Source organism: Ursus maritimus, unplaced genomic scaffold (assembly GCF_017311325.1).
Source record: "Ursus maritimus isolate PB19 unplaced genomic scaffold, ASM1731132v1 scaffold_27, whole genome shotgun sequence".
NCBI lineage: Eukaryota > Metazoa > Chordata > Mammalia > Carnivora > Ursidae > Ursus > Ursus maritimus.
Genome location: NW_024425230.1, coordinates 494,253 through 514,745, shown reverse-complemented (window position 1 = coordinate 514,745; position 20,493 = coordinate 494,253). Strand labels below are relative to the sequence as shown.

At 38.8% G+C, this 20,493-nt stretch overlaps 1 protein-coding gene across 1 annotated transcript in view; it reads right to left on the bottom strand.

Moving 5' to 3' along the window:
• The window catches only part of HERC2 (HECT and RLD domain containing E3 ubiquitin protein ligase 2), a 247,387-nt gene that overhangs the window by 62,522 nt on the left and 164,372 nt on the right, over window positions 1-20,493 (bottom strand). The window contains exons 62-70 of the mRNA XM_040642652.1: window positions 20,396-20,477; window positions 20,140-20,311; window positions 19,285-19,429; window positions 18,188-18,413; window positions 15,440-15,611; window positions 14,344-14,533; window positions 13,629-13,769; window positions 9,453-9,644; window positions 6,229-6,382 (exon numbers count right to left, since the gene is read on the bottom strand). Coding sequence (XP_040498586.1) covers window positions 6,229-6,382; window positions 9,453-9,644; window positions 13,629-13,769; window positions 14,344-14,533; window positions 15,440-15,611; window positions 18,188-18,413; window positions 19,285-19,429; window positions 20,140-20,311; window positions 20,396-20,477 — 1,474 coding nt within the window. The remainder of the gene's footprint in view (window positions 1-6,228; window positions 6,383-9,452; window positions 9,645-13,628; window positions 13,770-14,343; window positions 14,534-15,439; window positions 15,612-18,187; window positions 18,414-19,284; window positions 19,430-20,139; window positions 20,312-20,395; window positions 20,478-20,493) is intronic.

Sequence of the window (20,493 nt, the reverse complement as noted above, 5' to 3'; positions counted from 1 at the left end):
TATAAACTACCAAACCTGAAGCAGGAAGAACTAGAAAATTTTTATAGACTGATAAGCAGCAGGGAGACTGCATCAGTAATCAAAAAACTCCCAACAAATGAAAGTCCAGGACGAGACAGCTTCATAGGCAACTTCTACCAAACATTTAAGGAAGAGTTAACACCTATTCTTCTCAAACTATTCCAAATAATAAAAGAGGAAGGAAAACTTCGAAGCTATGAGGCCACTATCACTCTGAGACCAAAACCAGCTAAAGACACCACATAAGAAAATTACAGGCCAGTATCTCTGATAAACAAAGACACAAAATCCTCAAGAAAATACTACCAAACTGAATTCAACAATACATTTAAAAAGTCATTCAGCACAATCAAGTAGGATGCAAGGGTGATTCAACATTCACAAATCAATCAACATGATACATCACATCAATAAGAGAAAGGATAAAAACCATATAATCATTTCAACAGACACAGAAAAAGCATCTGACAAAGTATAACATCTATCCATGATAAAAGCCCTCCACAAAGTGTGTTTAGAGGGAACATACCTTGACATAATAAGAAAAACCCACAGTGAACATCATACCCAATGGGGGAAAAACAAGATCTTTTCCCCTAAGGTTAGCAATAAGACAAGGATATCCACTCTCTAAAACATTTTATTTATTTATTTATTTATTTATTTATTTATTTATTTGGAGGGGGGCAAAGGGAGGAGCAGAGGGGGAGGAAGAAGGAGGGGGTAAGAATCTCAAGCAGAGCCCAACATAGGGCTCAATCCCATGACCCTGAAATCATGACCTGAGCTGAAACCAAGAGTCGGATGCTTAACCTACTGAGCCACCCAGGTGCCCCTACTCTCACCACTTGTATTCAACTTGCACTGGAAGTCCTAGCCATAGCAATCAGACAACAAAAAGAAATAAATGGTATTCAAATTAGTAAGGAAAAAGTAAAACTTTCTGCTTTGCAGATGACATGATACTCTAATATCGAAAATCCTAAAGATTCCACCAAAAAACAACTAGAACTAATACATGAATTCAGTAAAATTATAGGATACAAAATTAATATGCAGAAATCTGTTGCATTTTTATACACTAATAATGAAGCAGCAGAAACAGAAATCAAAGAATTGATCCCAATTACAACTGCACCAAAAATAATAAGATACCTATGAATAAACCTAATCAAAAAGGTGAAAGACCTAAATTCTGAAAACTATAAAACACTGATGAAAGAAACTGAAGACACAAAGAAATGTAAAGACATTCCATGCTCATGGATTGGTGGAATAAATACTGTTAAAATGTCTTTACTACCCAAAGCAATCCCTATCCAAATACCAACAGCATTTTTCTCAGAACTAGAATAAACAATCCTAAAATTCACAGAGAGCCACAAAAGACCTCGAATAGCCATAGCAACCTTGACAAAGAAAAGCAAAGCTGGAGGCATCACAATTCTGGACTTCAAGTTATATTACCAAGCTGTAGTGATCAAAACAGTATGGAACTGGCACAGAAACAGACACAAAGATCAGTGGAACAGAACAGAAAACCCAGAAATGGACCCACAACTCTATGGTTAACTAATCTTAGACAAAGCAATAAAGAACATCCAATGGAAAAAAGACTGTATCTTCAACAAACGGTGTTGGGAAAACTGGACAGCTACATGCAAAGAATGAAACTGGGCCATTTTCTTACACCATACACAAAAATAAATTCAAAATGGATTAAGACCTAAATGTGAGGGGCTCCTGGGTGGCTCAGTCAGCTAAGCATCTGCCTTAGGCTCAGGTCATGATCTCGAGGTCCTAGAATCAAGCCCTGCATCAGGCTACCACTCACCGGGAAGTCTGCTTCTCCCTCTCCCTCTGCTCCTCCCTCCTGCTTGTGCTCTCTTAAAAAAATAAATTAAAAAAAAAAAAAAAACCTAAATGTGAGACCTAAAGCCATAAAAATCCTAGAGGGGGGCACAGGCAGTAATTCTCTGACACCAGAAAAGCAAAATTTTTCTAGATGTCTCCTGAGGCAAGGGAATTTGCAAAAATAAACTATTGGGACTTCAAATAAAAAGCTCTGCACAGCAAAGGAAACAGTCATCAAAACTAAAAGGCAACCTACAGAATGGAGTAAGATATTTACAAATGACATATCTGATAAAAAGCTAGTACCCAAAATATAAAGAACTTAAAAAAAGTCAACATCCAAAAAACTAATAATCCAATTAAAAAATGGGCAGAAGACATGAACAGACATTTCATGTCAAGAAGACATACAGATGGCCAACAGACACATGAAAGGATACTCACCATCAGGGAAACACAAATCAAAACTATAATGAGGTATCACCTCACACCTGTCAAAATGGCTAAAATCAAAAACACAAGAAACAGCAAGTATTGGTGAGAATGTGGACAAAAAGGAATCTTCTTACACCACTGGTGGGAATGTGAACTGGTGCAGCCACTCTGGAAAACAGAATGGAGGTTTCTCAAAAGTTAAAACTTGGGGCGCCTGGGTGGCTCAGTCAGTGAAGCGTCTGCCTTTAGCTAAGGTCATGATTCCAGGGTCCTGGGATCGGGCCCCATGCCAGGCTCCCTACTCAGCTGGGGGGGGGCTGCTTCTCCCTCTCCCCATGCTTGTACTCTTTCTCGCTCGCTCTCTCTCTCAAATAAATAAATAAATAAATTTTTTTTAAAAGGTTAAAAATAGAGCTACCCTATGATCCAGTAATTGCACTACTGGGTATTTACCCCCAAAATACAAAAACACTAATTCAAAGGGATACATGCACCCTGATGTTTATAGCAGCATTATTTACAATAGCCAGGATATGGAAGCAGCCCAGTATCCATCAATAGATGAATGGATAAGAATGTAGTGTGTATACATATACACACACACACACACACACATACATACACAATGGAATATTAGCCATAAAAAAGAATGAAAGCTTGCCACTTGCAATGATGTGGATGGAGCTATAGAGTATAATGATAAGTGAAACAAGTCAGTCGGAGAAAGACAAATACCATATGACTGTACTCATATGTGGCATTTAAGAAATAAAACAAATGAGTAAAGGGAAAAAAGAGAGAGAGAGAGAAAGAGACTAAGAAATAGATTCTTAACTATAGAAAACAAACTGATGGCTACCAGAGGGGAGGTGGGTGGGAGAGTAGGTGAAATAAGTGATAGGGATTAAGGAGGGCACTTGTGATGAGTACCAGGCGATGTGTGGAACTGCTGGATCACTATATTGTACACTTAAAACTAATATAACACTGTATGTTAACTATACTGGGATTAATTTTTTTTTTAAAAAGCAGAAATGATAGGATTTACTGGTGGAGTAGGTATGAAGTAAGAGAGAAACAGAGAAGATGAAGAGGGTCACCAGATTTTTGTGGGAGGCAAATGCTCAGTAGAAATACCTTTCGTTCTTTACATTTCTATCATGAAAGAGTAACAGCTTAAAGTTAAGAGAGCTTTTCTAAAAGTTATAAAAAAATTTCACATAAAAATGAGCAAGATAAAAGTATCAAGGTCAAATCCAATACAAAGTTATTCTTAGAAAAGAGAAAATAAGGGGCGCCTGGGTGGCACAGTCGTTAAGCATCTGCCTTCAGCTCAGGGCGTGATCCCGGTGTTCTGGGATCGAGCCCCACATCAGGCTCCTCCACTGGGAGCCTGCTTCTTCCTCTCCCACTCGCCCTGCTTGTGTTCCCTCTCTCGCTGGCTGTTTTGATCTCTGTCAAATAAATAAATAAAATCTTTAAAAAAAAAAAAAAAAGAGAAAATAAGAAACAGAATAATAGTCCTTTAATGAACACAGACCAGAAAGATATGCCTACAAAACAGATCAAAACTATAATATACTACCTCTAAAAAAGTTTTTAAAAATTAACAAAATTATCAAAATATGAAAGAAACAACGTAAGTTAAAATTAGGACAACCAAAATATTAATAAAATTCAGTTAAAAAATTACAAAAAAAATTACAAAATTCAGACTAAACTAGAAAGAATATAGGAGTAAATGAACACAATAGATGGTACTTTAAGACAAACAGAAGAAGGAAAGGAAGAAAAAGAAAGAGGCAGAAAGTATTTGATAGATGAAGTAGTCAACACTGACTCTAAAAGGTATCCAACACACAAGGATGACCATGTGTCCATGAAAGAGAGCTAAAGGATGCAAACAGTACAAACTGTAATACAGAGAAGAGACCGGAAACTACATTTTAAAGGAGCACACTCCCTATTGGTGAATATCACCTACAGTAACCAATATGAAAACATATTCTAGTAAAATTACTGAAACAAAGCACAGCATATAAGGGGAAATATAGATTATCACCATCACACTTTCACAGAGGAAGAATATGTGATCCAAAGATTTACTACCAAGAAAAGCTAACTTTCAGGTTTGGGCACAAACTGTCATGGACAAGATGATCCCAGGGCTGCCATCCTTTGAGCCCTGCTGAATGACTACAGAGTGAGCTTCAGGCAATCACAATGAAAAAAGAGACAGAAAAAGGACCGGAAGTGAGCATTAAACAGAGTAAAACTAAGACTAAATGAAGACTGAAAGAAGTATAGTATGTAATAGCTATTATGCTTTGGTAGACAGAGGATAATCATTTTAATAAAGTTGGGAGAAAGAAGAGAGCATAAGGCCAAAAAAAATGTTTTTAGCTACTTTCAGGAATTATATTCATGTTTGTTTGTATTAGAATTGAATCCTGAGTCCACTGCTTAACCACGTGAGATAAAGCAAATGAATAATTATGAGATATTCTAATTTTGTCACCCCTGTCTAACCAGATTTCCAGTATAGAAGAAAACAGACTTAACAGAAGAGGTTAAGTAGAAACCTTGCAGTTCTGAATTTGAATCTAATGTTTCAGTATGGACTCGGAAGTCAGTCAGTGGACTGCCCAACAATTCATCCATCTCTGTTTACTGAGAAGGTCTAGAAACAATGACAGCCCAGTAACCTGAAATGCCATTTCCACTAAAAGACACCAAGGAAGATTCCAGGTAGAGGGCAGAAACTACATGACAAGCCTAAAGCATCTTGTCATGTCATACTGTGTGGAGGTTATCAATGGACCACCAAAGTCATTTCCAGAGACAAACTGAAGAGGTTCCTGATGTCTAGAGATGAGATAATTTGAGCTTCAATAGGATCATAATCACAATTATTAAAGCCCATCATATATGTTTAAATCCATGAGTTCACAGTGATATAAAAGAAAAAAAAATTAATCGCCTTCGAAGAATGATAGGGAATCAACTTATTCTCTAAAAATATAAATAGGAGAAAAAAAATTCAAGCTTTTAATCCCTTCCTGCTTATGCAAACAGCAGCCCTGGGTAACCAACTAAAGGATGAGGAAAAATACCTCTTCATGAAGTATTCCAGCTAATAAGAAAGAAAGAAATGAAACAATTAGAATAGCACCATTTTGCAACCCCAGTGGACTAATGGCCTCAGGCTCTGAGCATTGGTAGCTGCTAACACCAACTAAGGAAAGACAAGAAGGCACCAGGTACTTCCAGATGCTACACAACCACCAATGGTCTTGCCAGAGGCGCTGAGCTACTTGGAACCCTGAATCCGGGCAAATTTGCAGAAAGACAAGGTTGAAGAACAGGCTGAGGTACAGCAGGAGTATGCAAATCCATGCTGCAGGGAAGCCCAAGGGTCAAAGGCCCAGGTTCCTTAACAGGTACATTGTTGAAAAAATGGAAAAAGAAAATATAGGAAGAAACCAAAGTTACAATAAGAAACTTAAAAGATAGAAACTATTAGTTAAAAAGAGACATAAGAAGTGGAAGCACATTCGGGTAATAAAAGCTGTCCAGAAATACATGTCAGCCTTATCTCTAAATGATGACAACAATCAGTTCAGTGGGGACACAAGAAGGGCCTCTAGAAACTGGCACAGGACTTCTAGATCTGAGTTTTGGTAATTAATGCATCCACCTAATAATCATTAAGCTAAACATTCACTTTGCGTGGTTTTCTGTATCATATTTTGAAAAAAAAGTTTTTTTTTAGAAAAATCGAAGAAATAATTCTAAAGCGATTCTGTAGCTTTTCTATCAAATGGTGACGATTACTTCTACTGATGCAATTACAGAAATGAAGCCATTCTATGGGCAGAGATTCCCCCCACGTCCTCCCCCTGGGCCAGCACTGAATACCTGGTATCTTCACTGTGCCACTGGAGGAAGTGTCGTCCGTGTAGGGATGACTACTCTCTACCACCACAGGCTGAGAGGACAAGCGGCCACTCTGCGAGTCTGTGGCTACATCCTCCAGTTCGGTGACACAGAGCTCCAGCAACATATCTGCCACCTGGTGGAGGAAGCAAGGGCACAGATCAAGTCATCAGGATGCTACGCTTACTAGCCCTGCTCCAGGTCCTTCTGCAGAGACAGGGTGGCAGAGCAGAGCACTTGAGAATTTGAGAAATCTAGTTTAAATCAGGGCTTGCTTCCCTCACCTATAACATCAAAACAGCACAGAGCTCACAGAGGTGCCTATGTATGTATGCAGCTGGGAGGTGCCTGACATGTATAAGACACTCAACATATGCCAACCAATGAAACTGTGATCACAGTAGTTTCTTTCTGCACCAAGACAAGATTACTTCCCAGGGAGGAAAATTCTTCTTCTTCAGGAACAAAATATCAAGGGAAGGAGCAGAAAGGTGATAAAAATGACCAAAATCCAAGAAGACACCAGGGGTCAAGGGTCAAGCAGGAGTAGGCAGGAACAAAGAAGAATGATCAAGCCATCCAGGCCAAACAGCAGCAGGGTATCTGGAACAAGGGGCTATAAACACAAACATAAATGGGAATTTCTCTTGACCCAGGACATTGAAAGTCAGCCTTCATACCACATCTCCTCAACAATCCATGATGTCCTTATTTCATTTTAAAATTTTAGTGATTCACACCACTGAAGTGGTCAACACTGGTGATTATAAACTCCTTGATTTCTATTTTTAAAAACAAATAAGAAGGGCCGCCTGGGTGACTCAGTCAATTAAGCATCTGCCTTCGGCTCAGGTCATGATCTCAGGGTCCTGGGATCGAGCCCCACATCAGGCTCTCTGCTCAGCAGGGAGCCTGCTCCTCACTCCCATTTGTGCCCTCTCTCACTGTCTCTTGCTACCATCTCTCTCTCTCAAAGAAATAAAATCTTTTTAAAAAAATTATATGTTATAATAGCAATAATGACCTGCAAATTTTCTAAATTCAGAAAAAAAAAAACTATTCTCTATTCCATACTTTTCAGGAATGATTTTTTTCTCTATTTTTCCTCATATTTAGGTAACAAACAGACTAGCTTAGTAAACAGTTTTTTATTAATGACAAACTAATATCACTGCCATCTAGGTATTAGGACTATAAATTCATACAACTCTCTTTCAAGAGTTCCAAATATTAGGTCAGGTTAGGACACAGGATTAGCATCTTGCCACTAGCCAGGACAGTTTGAAGACAATCCTGTCTTTGCTTCTGCCTCTCCTTGAACCTGCTGTGGGTGTGAGTCACTGAGACACAGATGTTGGTGTCATCAAACAGCTACTGCACAGCCCACCAGGGCTCTTCTGGGCTGTACAATCTTCCTCTGAAAAACCCATCATTCCCTCGGGGGGGAGGAGACAATGACATAGGGGTCATAGATGTGGCTCTGCCCTCAAAGCACCCACGGTCCAACACCACTCCTCCCACCCACCAGCAACCTGAGTGTCCATGAGCCAGAAACAACCTCTCAGAGCCTCAGTTTCCTCATCTGTAAACAGAGCACACTAACACCTACCCTCGTAACAAGAACGCACCAGAACTTGGCCTGGCAGGTAGGTGTGCAACAAATGCTCGGCATTATTACTTTAAATCCATGTCTTCATTCATATTCTTTCCTCTCACAAATGCAATAAAGTTATAAAAAAAATTAAATTTTTGCTTGTGGCAATTCATCTTGATTCAATCTCTCAGAATTATGCCAAGTAACTTGTCTCAAAAAACCAGAAAGTAGGACACCTACTTCCTGTTCTTCCTGAATACAATTAAGAAATAACAAGCCCCAAACCATTTACTATCTACCAAACCATTTACTATGTTTTCAAGACCACTCAACCATACTTGAGTACCTTCTCGTTTGGGTGGTAGTGATAGGGGGCCCAGAGAAACACAGATTACATATCTGTACAGAGCACATGGCATCAAACTCCCTGATGTGGCCAGTTGTAAAAAAGGCAGAGCAAGGCCACTGATAAATAAGAGTCTTAAGGAAGCCAAAAAACTTTAGGGCTCATCAATCCAATTTCTAAGATATGCTGATACGATACTGACTGTAATATCCTAAACTAGCCACATGTGGCTGTACAAATTTAAATAAACTACGTTAAATAAAATAAGGACTTCAGTTCCACAGGTGCACTAGTCATATTTGAAATGGTCAACAGCTACACATGACTGGAGGCTATCAAACTGAATGGCTTAGCTACAGAACATTGTCACCATAGCAAAAAATCCTATTGGATCCAGTATTACCAAATATTAAAACCTATTTAAAGCTATAATATCGTTAAAACACTGTAGTATTAGACCATAAAGAGTTAGGTTAATGGAACAAAAAAAGAGTCCATAAATGGACCCAAATATATACAGGAATTTAAAATATGATTAAAATAGTTTTCAAATCATTGAGAAAAGGATAGATTATTTAATAAATGGTGTTGGACAACATGCTTGCCATCTAGGAAAAAATAAAGTTGGATCCCTACCTTATCTCTTACATCAAGATAAATCCCAGATGGGGTGCCTGGGTGGCTGAGTCGGTTAAGTTTCTGACTCTTGGTTTCCGCTCAGGTCATGATCTCATAGGTGGTGAGATAGAGCCTCATGTTGGGCTCTGTGCTTAGCGAGGAGTCTGCTTGAAGACTCTCTCCCTCTGACCCTCTCCCCCACTCACTCACACTCTCCCTCTCTCTCCAAAGTAAATAAATAAATCTTTTTAAAAAAAAAAAAAAGATAAATCCCAGATGGCTCAAAAATGTAAATATAATAAATGAAATCATAAAAATAATTAGAAGAAACTTGAGAAAATTTCTTTAAATAATGTCATGTAGGTAAGCATTTTTTTTAGCATAATATAAAATCCAGAAGCCATCAATGAAAAAAACTGGCAGATCTGACTTCATAAAATTAGAACTTCTAAATGGCAAAAAGTACCAAATTGATGACAAGGCACAGTGGGAGGACAACTGCAGTACATGACAGAGAAAGGATTTACTTACAAGGAGTCCTTCCGAACTGCAATCTACTAGAGTAAAATCAAGCACAAGATAAGGTGTGATGTCAACAGTAGCATATTCCCTGGAGAGGAGGCCAACAGCACCCATCGTGTGGCTCACCTGCGGGTAGGCGGTACCCATGCCAGACAGCACAGCTGAAAGCACGTCCCTGCCCTTGTCCCCTGCCCGGCTGCACACGGACAGCTTGAGCAAGTCCACCATGACACGGGTATCATCCGCAACCAGCAGACTGGTGAACTCATCCAAGGACTGAGGTTCTGGGCCTGATGCTTTATTTTGGCTTTCAACATCCTAAAAAGTCCAATAATTAAAATGAGGAATTGTACATTAAGAAATAGTCACCAGTTTACCCATAAACTCAAAGGATACACAACTACTACTGATGAATAAGGGGCTTTAGAAGGCCTCTGAGACCATGAAATGCCAGCCTAATACCTTTTCACAGATATTGTGGGTATTTTGTAAACATTACATCAAAAATTAATGATGTACTGTATGGTGACTAACATAATAAAAAAAATATATCTGTGAAAAGGTATGACTAAACTATAAATGATAATTTATACTTTGACCAAGTTCATAGGGTGGCTTAGAATGAAGTCACACCATGTAAAATCTACCACCCCATCCATAAGATTTGCATGGGAATCTTCTATCAACTAAATTTGTACTTTTGCATATTTTGTCTATATCCTCTCCATAATTCTTTCCTAGAATCTTATTTAAAGTGACTTGTTGGCTGGATAATGTAACACATTATCCACAATCTCTTGTTCCTTGGGTTCTTTGAAAATGAAAACAGATATTCTCCTTTTACTTCTCATTCACAGTATGTCTGCTAAAACATATTGCACCTGTGATCATTTACTTCTTCCCCCTCTTTGGCAGGGGAAAGGAGCCACTTATTTGTCTGCATCACTACCTGCTTCCTGACCTCATGACCACGTCCCACCCAGGACTGCTGCCTCACAGCCTCCTATCTAACACCCTAAGAGCCTCTTGGGAGTTGGCAGTGGGGTATGACTTATAGAAAGGAATAAGAAGCCAACAGAGGTGGGAAATCCCCCAGCTTTTGAGCTTAGAGGGAGTGGGAATCACATAGACCCTGTGCTGAATGGGGGAGAACCCAGGACCTCCTATTTTCCCAGGCAGAGTCTGGATCACCAGAGGAAGAACAAGATGCCAAAAGTGCCTCTCTTCTTCTCTCCTGCTTTCAGGATCTCAGCAAAACTAGCGCTGACACTTTTCAGAAACAGAATGAGCCAGGGAAGCACAAGCCCCACTTAGGAAACTTAAGGGGAATGGGACACATCCAATGTGCAAGTTCCATCGACTTAGGCCGTGGACACCACACCTCTCTGAGCTAGGAACAGTTTCTTCCTTTAAAGAAACAGACCCTGCTCCTACCTCTGCATGGAGACCCAGGGAATCATTAAGTGAAGTTGCTCAGAAACTATAACATTCCAGAATCTCACTCACTGAAGAGCAGGAAAGCATTCAGTGGACTATATTAACCACATATAATACACATGATTAATACTAACTTAATATTAATATGAAAATTACTTTACCATAATTTATGAATCAAACCGAAACTGAAACGATAGGGAATTTAGGGATATAATAATCTGGATAATGTCTATGTCTCATAAATAAATTGGTAGGAAAGAAATCCCTCTTCTACATAAAAGCAAAAATTCTGCTTAATTCAGGATAATTTCTGCATTAAATCCTCACCCTAGGAAATGGCCAAGTATTAGAAGTTGAATCTAGACACCTAATTTACACATAGTAATTTTTTATTACCTGAGATGGTTATGAGTAATTTCTACAGGACTTATTTTTGTCAGCAATAATAGCAAAATGAACCAAGAGTTCCAAGTATAATTGAAAATAATGCATATTAAATAGATGATGGGGACTAAGGAGTATACTTGTTATGATAAGCACCAGGTACTGTATGGATTGTTGAATCACTATATTGTACACCTGAAACTAATATTACACTATATATTAAATGGAATTTAAATAAAAACTTAAAAAGAATGCATATTTGTCCCCAAGGGGAATCTGCTGGCAAGGGAGAGAGTGTTAGCAGAGTACAATGGCCTGGCATAGGGAGCACCTAAGGGAGCTGGGGAGGGTGTCCACATGTGGGGGTGGAGCCATGCAAAGTAGAAGGTGTCCCTGCTTTGGCTGGCCAGCACAGGAGGTAAGGGGGAGGTCACAAATCAAGCAGGTGAAAGGTCATCCCTGCAGAAGTTAGACTGGTTTTGAGTGTCAGAAGCTATGCAGGGAAAGGAGGGTACCCATGTGGGGGAGAAGTGGCAACCAAGATGGAAGGCTGGCTACCTAAGGGGAACTAAATAAACTGCTAATAACAGGGGTTGGGTTTCTCACTTTCAGGGAAGAGTTATAAATACAGAAGGGGAGAAAAGAAGAATGAATCCTGTGCAGTTAGAATTGACTGTATTGCTGTGAACCAGTGGTTTTCAAAATACGCATATTTATAATGGAATAAATGCAAGCGTACTTCCCTATTGTGTATGTATACATACACATACATATTTATTCCTTAGCTCTGTCCACTAAGAATGCTTGGGAACAGCAACACCCCAAAAGCAATGAGCACTTGAAGATTCTGCCTTCTAAATACCATTCTCCACTAAAAAGAACCGAGACGTCCTAGAGAAACATCTGATTTCTGGGATGGAGGATAAAACATTTTGTTGAGCTTAGCTAGAACTGTGTGTTGTTCCAGAAAGCAAGGGAACACTCAAAGAATGATGAGAACATGTTAAAGGGACAGATAAAATTCTACAAAATATTTAAAGAAGAATTAACACTAATCCTTCAAACTCTTCTAAAAACAACAACAACAACAAAAACGGAAGATGAAGGAACACTGCCCAATTCATTCTATGAGGACAGTATTACTCTGATACCCAAACCCAGCAAAGACATCACAAGAAAACTACAGATCAGTATCCCTTATGAACACCAGTATAAAAATCTTCAACAAAATAGCAAATCAATCCAGCAATGTATAAAAGGATCATACACTTCAAACACAGAAAAGGACAGAGCAACCATAAACTCCGTGGTGTTGGACTGAAACAGAAAATAGTGGTTTGAACTATTCATGGTTTTTATTATAAAGGTAAGATGCTGAAGAAGAAAAAAATATGCATATGCATGCATGTTTGCTGAGAAGGTGTAAACCAAGGACATCTGGTAGCAAATAACTTACCAAGTTTCCAGATCTTGTTTCTAAATTCTGTGATCCACTAAAAGGAAGCAGGGCTCCTTGGAGAAATGGATGATTCCAGAGCAGGGACAGGGTAAGTAAGAGATAAGTCCGGAACACGTTGTTGTGCCAAAATGTAAAGAAGTGCTCAAAGAATTATAGGGAGAGGTCAGAAAGACAAATGAACCAGCCAAAAAGGGATCCCAATGGCCATGTCTGGGACAATTTGCATGTCAAATGATAACAGTAATGGATGTCATTATTTGAGTAAAGTAGGATCCCATGAATCTATACCAACATAGATGGATAGACAGATAAAGATAAGAAGGGAAAGTTGTCACAGAAGAACAGCAATAATTATATTCAAAAAGGAATGATGAAATTTGAAAAATCACCATGTAACAACTATCACAGTAATAATGGATTCAGCTAGAATCATCAACAGATACTAAAAACTGGTAGGTAAAAATATGAGGAAGAAGGTACTTACAGGTATTTACATGAATACTTACTGACCCACTTTTATTAACTTCTGGTGGAGAAACCTGGCAGACACTCTTAACCAAGCAATAAGAATTAATATAACCAGTAATGCAGCAAGTCAACAATGCGCGTACTCCACTGGGATGCACTGAAAAGAACTCTACATCCTTCCTGTGGTATCCATCAAAAGGAAGAATTAAAGAATGTTTCATATTGAATACTAAAGAGACAACACACAACCCTGAGTTGGGTTCTAGACCTATAAAGGATACTATTAGGACAATGAGCAAAATCTGATTAGATCTGTGGATTAGAAAGTAATCCTGGATCAATGTTAATGCCCTGACACACTGAAGCCTTGAGGATGAATGGGGATTGTGCCCTGCAGCTCCCCACCAATGGTTCAGAAATGCTAACAGCTGGAGAACCTAGGCGAATAGTATATGGAAGTACAATGTGCTATATTTTGGTGTACTACCTCTCCAACTTTAGTGTGCATTTAAGATTATTTCAAAATAAAATGTTAAAGAAGAAAGCTCCTTAACCTCTTTGGTTTTTGTCATAGTTTCTGCAATGATGCTGGCAGCTCCTGGGTCATCCGTCACTGGGATAAATGGTCGAGAAGAAGCTGAGGAAGCAGATGGGGTCACTGCAGAGGGGGTCACGGCATCCTCAGAAGAGATCATCTAGTTTAAAAGTATACAGGAAGAAGAAAAACTCAGCAATGTGGCACACTTCCCACACAACTCCAAAAGCCTTATCTCAAACCTCTTAGGCCATCTGGAATGTCCCAGACCTTGTAGAGGTTAACAAGGTGCTTACACCACCAGCTCCAGTGGGGTACAAGGCAACCCTGCAAAGTCAAACACATTCATATTCCCATGAAAACCTATTAATATTCACAAAAGATCACATGAAGAATATTAAAATGAGTTCACATCTCTTCAAGTTGGGTTTTTTCCCCCAAAATAAGTTACAAAAACTCTTGGCTTTCAGAGCTTTAATGTTTCAGAATTGCAGATAAAGGACTGTGGACTTGCATTTTGCAACTCTTTAAAAGAATAAATCTATTTCTACTTAAGCACTAAAAAGATCTTTTTTAAATCGAATATTTTTTAATTCAAGCCAAAAAATCACAGCAATAGGAACAAAAGCAGTCTGAATTAAGTGAAAGAATGCCCTATACTTTCTTAAACACAAAGTAACTACTTTTTCCTTTTTGATCTAATGTTGCTTTACTGCTTTACTCTTTATTTTTACCTCTCCTCTCTTTTCTTGCCATGGATTTGGACTCAGTCTGTCTTCAATATCAATAGCCAGCACACATTCCTCTCCATTCACGGGACTGGCCATAGCAGATATATCAGAAGGAGGTGCCGAGGAGGAGAATGAAGGACACTCCACCGGGGCAATCATGCCAGCTGGCATGAGGGCCCCAACCACCGCATCTCTGTCAGGAGAGAAAGCCAGGCCTGTGGTGAATTGCCCTTCACCACTGCAGGACAGAAGAGTCAGCAGGAGAGACAAACACTGAATGACCCCCTCATTTTTATAGAATACACATAAAGCAGTTCTGGGAAAATACTAAACTATAATATTCATCAGCTAAAAGCTACAACGTTTACTTATGATCTTATGACCTTGGTGATTACAGGTGAAAAAATACCAAATATAAAAATCAGACCAGAATAAACCCCCTGATTCCCCTGAGAAATCATCTAGGATTGTTGTTAGAGCCTGAGGATAATTTTTTGTTTACTGAAAGCTGTGTACCAAGGGTGCCTCACACAAGGCAGCAAAGACTAAATGTCCTCTCAGTGACACAGTTGGCCTTTGGTATGAAACTAATGTTCCTGTGTAATTTATTTCTACTCATCAGGTCCATAACCATCATAGAAGGCAACTAACTCAGACTGAGAAAACAGCAGCAAAATGTTGGAAAAGATAGCATTATCAAAACTCTATTTATCAAGTGTTTGAGTGAATGAGATAAGTGGTCTTAAATATCACTGTGTATTTGTATCAGTTAATTCTTCCTCTCATTCCTCAAATAGTAATGCTTAGTACTTACTGGCCATTCAAAAAAAAAAAAGTTTTTTATTTGGATTTCTTTTTTTTGAGAGAGAGAGACAGAGAGAGAGCAGGAGTGGAGGAGGGGTAATAGGAGAGGGAAAGAGAATCTTAAGCAAGCTCCACACCCAGCACGGAGCCCAACACAGGGCTCAATCTCAGGACCCTGAGATTATGACCTGAGCCAAAATCAAGAGTCAGACACAGCCAACTGACCACCCAGGTACCCCAAAATAATAAATAACTAAATAACTGCAGGATTTCAAAAGCTAGCCAAAAAGCCTACCTGGCATACATGATTTGCAATGCCGTAAGTATATGAGATAAGGCCTGCTGTTTAGCTAGATTTCCATCCAATGACAGGAGAATCTTGGCAAGAGAAGGGCGATTTGGCTTAGAATTATTTGCACCACTGATTTTATTGCTGGCAGCAGAAGAATCAGCATCTGAAGGCACACCTAAAAAAGGAAAATAAAATTTGGGATCAATTTTAAAGATCAGAGTTTGCTCTATTCCTATTTGACCTTTTCAGTTTATTTCTAAAACACACTGCAATTTGCATTTTGCTATTCCACAGACTAAGTATTAGGTTAATGGTCTTCCAGAGTAAAAACAAAAACAATAAACAACCTATTTATTTATACTTCTATAAAGAAGTTATTTTCATCAACTTCGCTGTTTAACTGCCAAAAAAACCAAAAAAAAGCTATGAAAATATAGTAACTACCGGTTTTTACTTACATTGAAATGCAAGACAAAAAATAATACAAAACAATGGAGAGAAGACAAGATGTTCACCAATAAACAGTCTTTCTGGACCCATGATCCAGCTCATCACTGCCCTAAGAGTTCGCAGGCTTCAGCCAAGGGAAGGGAACCAGGTGAAGCTCAGTGGTCTACATGAGTAAAGGAGGCACAGCAGCCAATGTGGTCAGAGTTCACAAAACAGAAGCAGAGAAGAGACAGTTGCCCAGATAAGTGCCAGGGAGTTGTGCAGGTACCCTCACTCACCCCAGTTGAGGATGCAGCAAAAAGTGATGGGTGCCCACATGAGAGGGAACTTCCCAAAGCCAAAGAAAGAACTACATCAAAGTACTAGAGGCCCAGCACATAGGATGGAAGAATGCAGAGGAACCAGCATAGCACCTGCTCCCATCAGCCAGACATGAAGACCTTATTATTCACCGGGCACTAAGTAAAGTACTCAGACAGGTCTTGTCTCAGTGGTGGGGAATAATTAGGCCCAGACTAATATCAGGTCTGAAGCCACTAAACAACTCCAAATCCAAGACCAAAAAGAAACAAAAAGTTTCAGGGTAACTTAACTATATTTCAGCTAAGGATGATTTATAGACATACAAAAATCTCCAGCAGGCTATTTTATAAGAATTGACAAGCTGATTCTAATACTCAAAACAGCATTTGAAAAAGAACAAAGTTAAAGAATTACCACAGCCTAAATCTGGGTCTTCTATAAAGTTATAGTAATCAAAACAATATGGTGTTGGCATCATACAAAAATAAGTCAACAGAACAAAACTGAGCATCCAGAATTCAACAGAGAAAGGACAGTTTTCTTCAATAAATGCAACGGAAACAACTGGATATCCACACACACACACCCCAAAAGAATTACAGTACACATCTCACACAATATATAAAATTTAACTCAAGATCAAGCATAGACTTAAATATCTAAAACATAGAACTTACATAAGAAAACACAGGAAACGTATCTTTCTGATCTTGAGTACACAAAGGCTTTTTAGATATAACCCTCAAAATATGATCCATTAAAAAATGGAATTTACCAAAATTAAAAATTTCTGCTCTTTAAAATTCACTTGTGAAGAGAATAAGGAAGGCAACGCTGGGAGAAAATACGTACAAGTCATGTATCTGACAAAAGACTTGTACCCAGAATATATAAAGAACACACAAAACTCAATAAGAAAACAACCTAGTTTTAAATATAGGCAAAAGATAGGATTAGACACTACAACAAAAAACACATTTGGATGGTAAATACACATGATGCTCAACATCATTAGTCACCAGGGAAATGCGAAGTAAAACCACAATGAGATACCACCACATATCTACACAAATCTAGGTTCAAATTATAAAGACTGACCAAACTACGTGTAGACAAAAATATGGAGTGAGCTGGAGTTTTGGAACAATGACTTTGCTAAAACATTCTCTAGGATTCTTAAGAAGATAAACATACACCTACCATATGATTCAACCATTCCTCTCCTAGGTATTTACCCTAGAGAAATGCAAGTCTAGGTCCATATAAAGAATTGTATGTGAATGTTCATAGCAATTTTATTTGCACAGCCAAAAACTGAAAACAACCTGAAAGTCCACCCACAGGCAATAACAAATTGCAGTATATCCATAAATGAAATACTACTTGACAATAAAAAAGAATGCATTATTGGTACATGCAACATGGATGAATCGCAAAATAACTATGCTGAATGGAAAAAGTGAGATTTAAAAAGTACCAACTGTATGATTCCACTTATATAAAACTCTTAAAAATGCAAACTGATATACAGTGTCAGAAAGCAAGTCAAGTGGTTGTAGAAAGAAGGGAGGCTGCGAAGGGGCACAAAGATTATGTATATTTTCACTTATCTTGACTGCAGGGATGCTTCCACAGGAGTACACATGTAAAAGCTCATGGAAGTTAACTTTAAATATCTATGGTTTGTTGTATGTCAGGTATATCTGAATCAAGCTTTTGTGAAAAATACCAAGGAGCCCAGCACAGTGCTTACATATGTCAGGTAGTTATTATACAGCATTGCCAGAATTGACCTGATCATAATGTAAGAATCAGCATCATACTTCCTTTTATTCCAGCATGCAAAAATCAAAGTACCATGATTATTTTGTGGCCTTGGTTCATAATGCAGTTAACACAGTGCTACAACCTCTAATCTTGTGGTCCTATTACATATTCTATCTATGATGTTGCTGTACCATACAGAAGTATCTCATACTAAATACAAATCTGTGTTACCTAAATAGGAAGCACCTAAAGGGTCTCTTGCAGTCTGAAAGAGGACGGGCTCATGGACAGAGGGTGTTGCCACATCAACAGTAGTCCATGCCACACTGTGTGAAGACCCACAAGCCACTCGTGTGATCTTCTGGCCTTCTAAGCCTTGCACAAGTGTAGGTTTTCTATTAACTGTGGTCGTGCCATTGCCCTGTTGGCCATGGTCATTATCTCCCCAAGCATAAACCTGTTATAGGGAACAAAAACAGAGTTTTTCAACATTTGAGAATATTTTCTTTAAATTTACTTCAAAATTTTTTCCAATACCTGTAAATAAGTATTTGCTTAATATCAATCCAATGAATTCATCTGTTCTGTTTTGTTTTAGGAAGCAGGGAAATTCTCCTCTTCAACTAAGTTCAATACTTATTTTTTCCTTTATTTTGCAAAGAAAAATGATCAAAAACAATATGCTCACTTTTCACGTAATTCACTTCTTGGCTTTACAGAATTAGAAGAAATAATTCATTTTTAATTCATTTTGATTAAAAAACAGTGCGCTCTTGTTATAATGAGCACTGGGTGTTATATGTAAATGATGAATCACTAAATTCCACTCCTGAAACCAATATTATACTACATGTTAGCTAACTAGAACTTAAATAAAAATTTGAAAAAAGAAGCGTGCTACTTTGTTGTCATAAATGAATTTTTAAAATATAACATGAGCCTGTCATGACATGGATTCTCAAAGCAGAAGAATGAGTAATACTTGTCATGGATGACTTTATTTCTAAAATGACGTACATATATCTCTCCATCGGCTATCAGTTTTTAAAGTAAAACACTGCTAATACCCTAGCAGTAGGCGCATCTTCAATGACAATAATCTTTTCACATTTCCAGGTGGACTTCAGAGCAGGAAAGCCTACCGCTTACAACATACGCCAGTCAGCAACTCTAATTTACCGGGTGTGCATGCCTACGCTGAAAACTGGGCAGATACACACAAGAACAAAATGGGCACAGCCCATACTCCTGGTTCTTTAAGTACTAAGACTCATTTCATTTCATCATGAATTATACTTTCGACACAAGGACTTGTCACCTCAGCTTACCTGCCCTGCGTCTGTGACTGCCAGGCAGTGCAGGGCCCCGACGGCCACATGCACAATCTTCTTCCCTCTTAGCCCTTCCACCACCTGTGGCTTCCGCACATGCACATCAGAGCCATGGCCCAATCTGAAGTAATCCCCCTTCCCCCTGCAAGGAGGTCAACAGTGTGCATTTTAATATACGGTTATCGTCTGGCAACATTCCACAAGAACACACTGTTCACAGCATTAGAGCCACCTCATTAACATCATATACAGTGCCCAGGGTCTCTGAAATTATGTTTTAAAATAGTTAATCAATAATTCAAATTAATTCATTAATTCTACAGCAAGATCCTTAATGTGTGTTGTATAACACTTAAGTTATGATGTAGGTTAATTCTTTCTCAAGCTGCCTCTGAGTCACAATACTCAAGCTAAGGCCCATCACATTGTCACAAGGTCAACTGGATGCCCCACTCTTTTTAAATTTAATAAAATAAGCTTTCACAAGAAAGACATGAACTTTTTCAGGATCAAAGAAATCAGAAGTCTGCTTTCTGCCCAATTGATCACTAGGCTTCTGGCATGGTAAGAAAAAGAAGAAAACTACATAAACCTCACCTAAACAGGGAGGACAAACCGGGCTAAAATCTCTCTAGTCTTTTTTTCCAAATGACCCACAGTTACAAGAAAAATTTCTTATTAAAATATTGTCACTAATCTCAACTCAAAATAAATAAAGGAAAAAAGATGCCTGAATGTCAGAAAATGAAGGTTTAACTGTCCCTCCAGGGTTGGCATGGGGTAAAGGGCGGAGGCCCACCACTGTGTCACATGGACACAGACACACTGATGGGTGACAGAGAGTTTACGTACCATGTCCACACCACTCCTGACTTGGTGAGAGCCAAGGAGAACTGAGCTCCGCATTCGATCTGGCACACTCCCTGTCCATTCAGTCTCTCAATGTTCTGGGGAATGTTACAGCCTTCACTTCCTCCCCGGCCCAATTTTCCAAAGTCACCATCACCCCAGGAAAATACTAAACCTAGGTTTAAAAAATGCATACTTCAGGCCAGCACTTCATGATGTTCCTACCCACCCAGAAACACAGAGTCAGGGAGGAGCTCACCTTCATCGGTCAGAGCCAGGGTCTGTGCATCTCTACTTCCACATGCAACCTGGATTACTCTGTGACCAAGAAGGACTTTCACCTACTCAATTACAAAT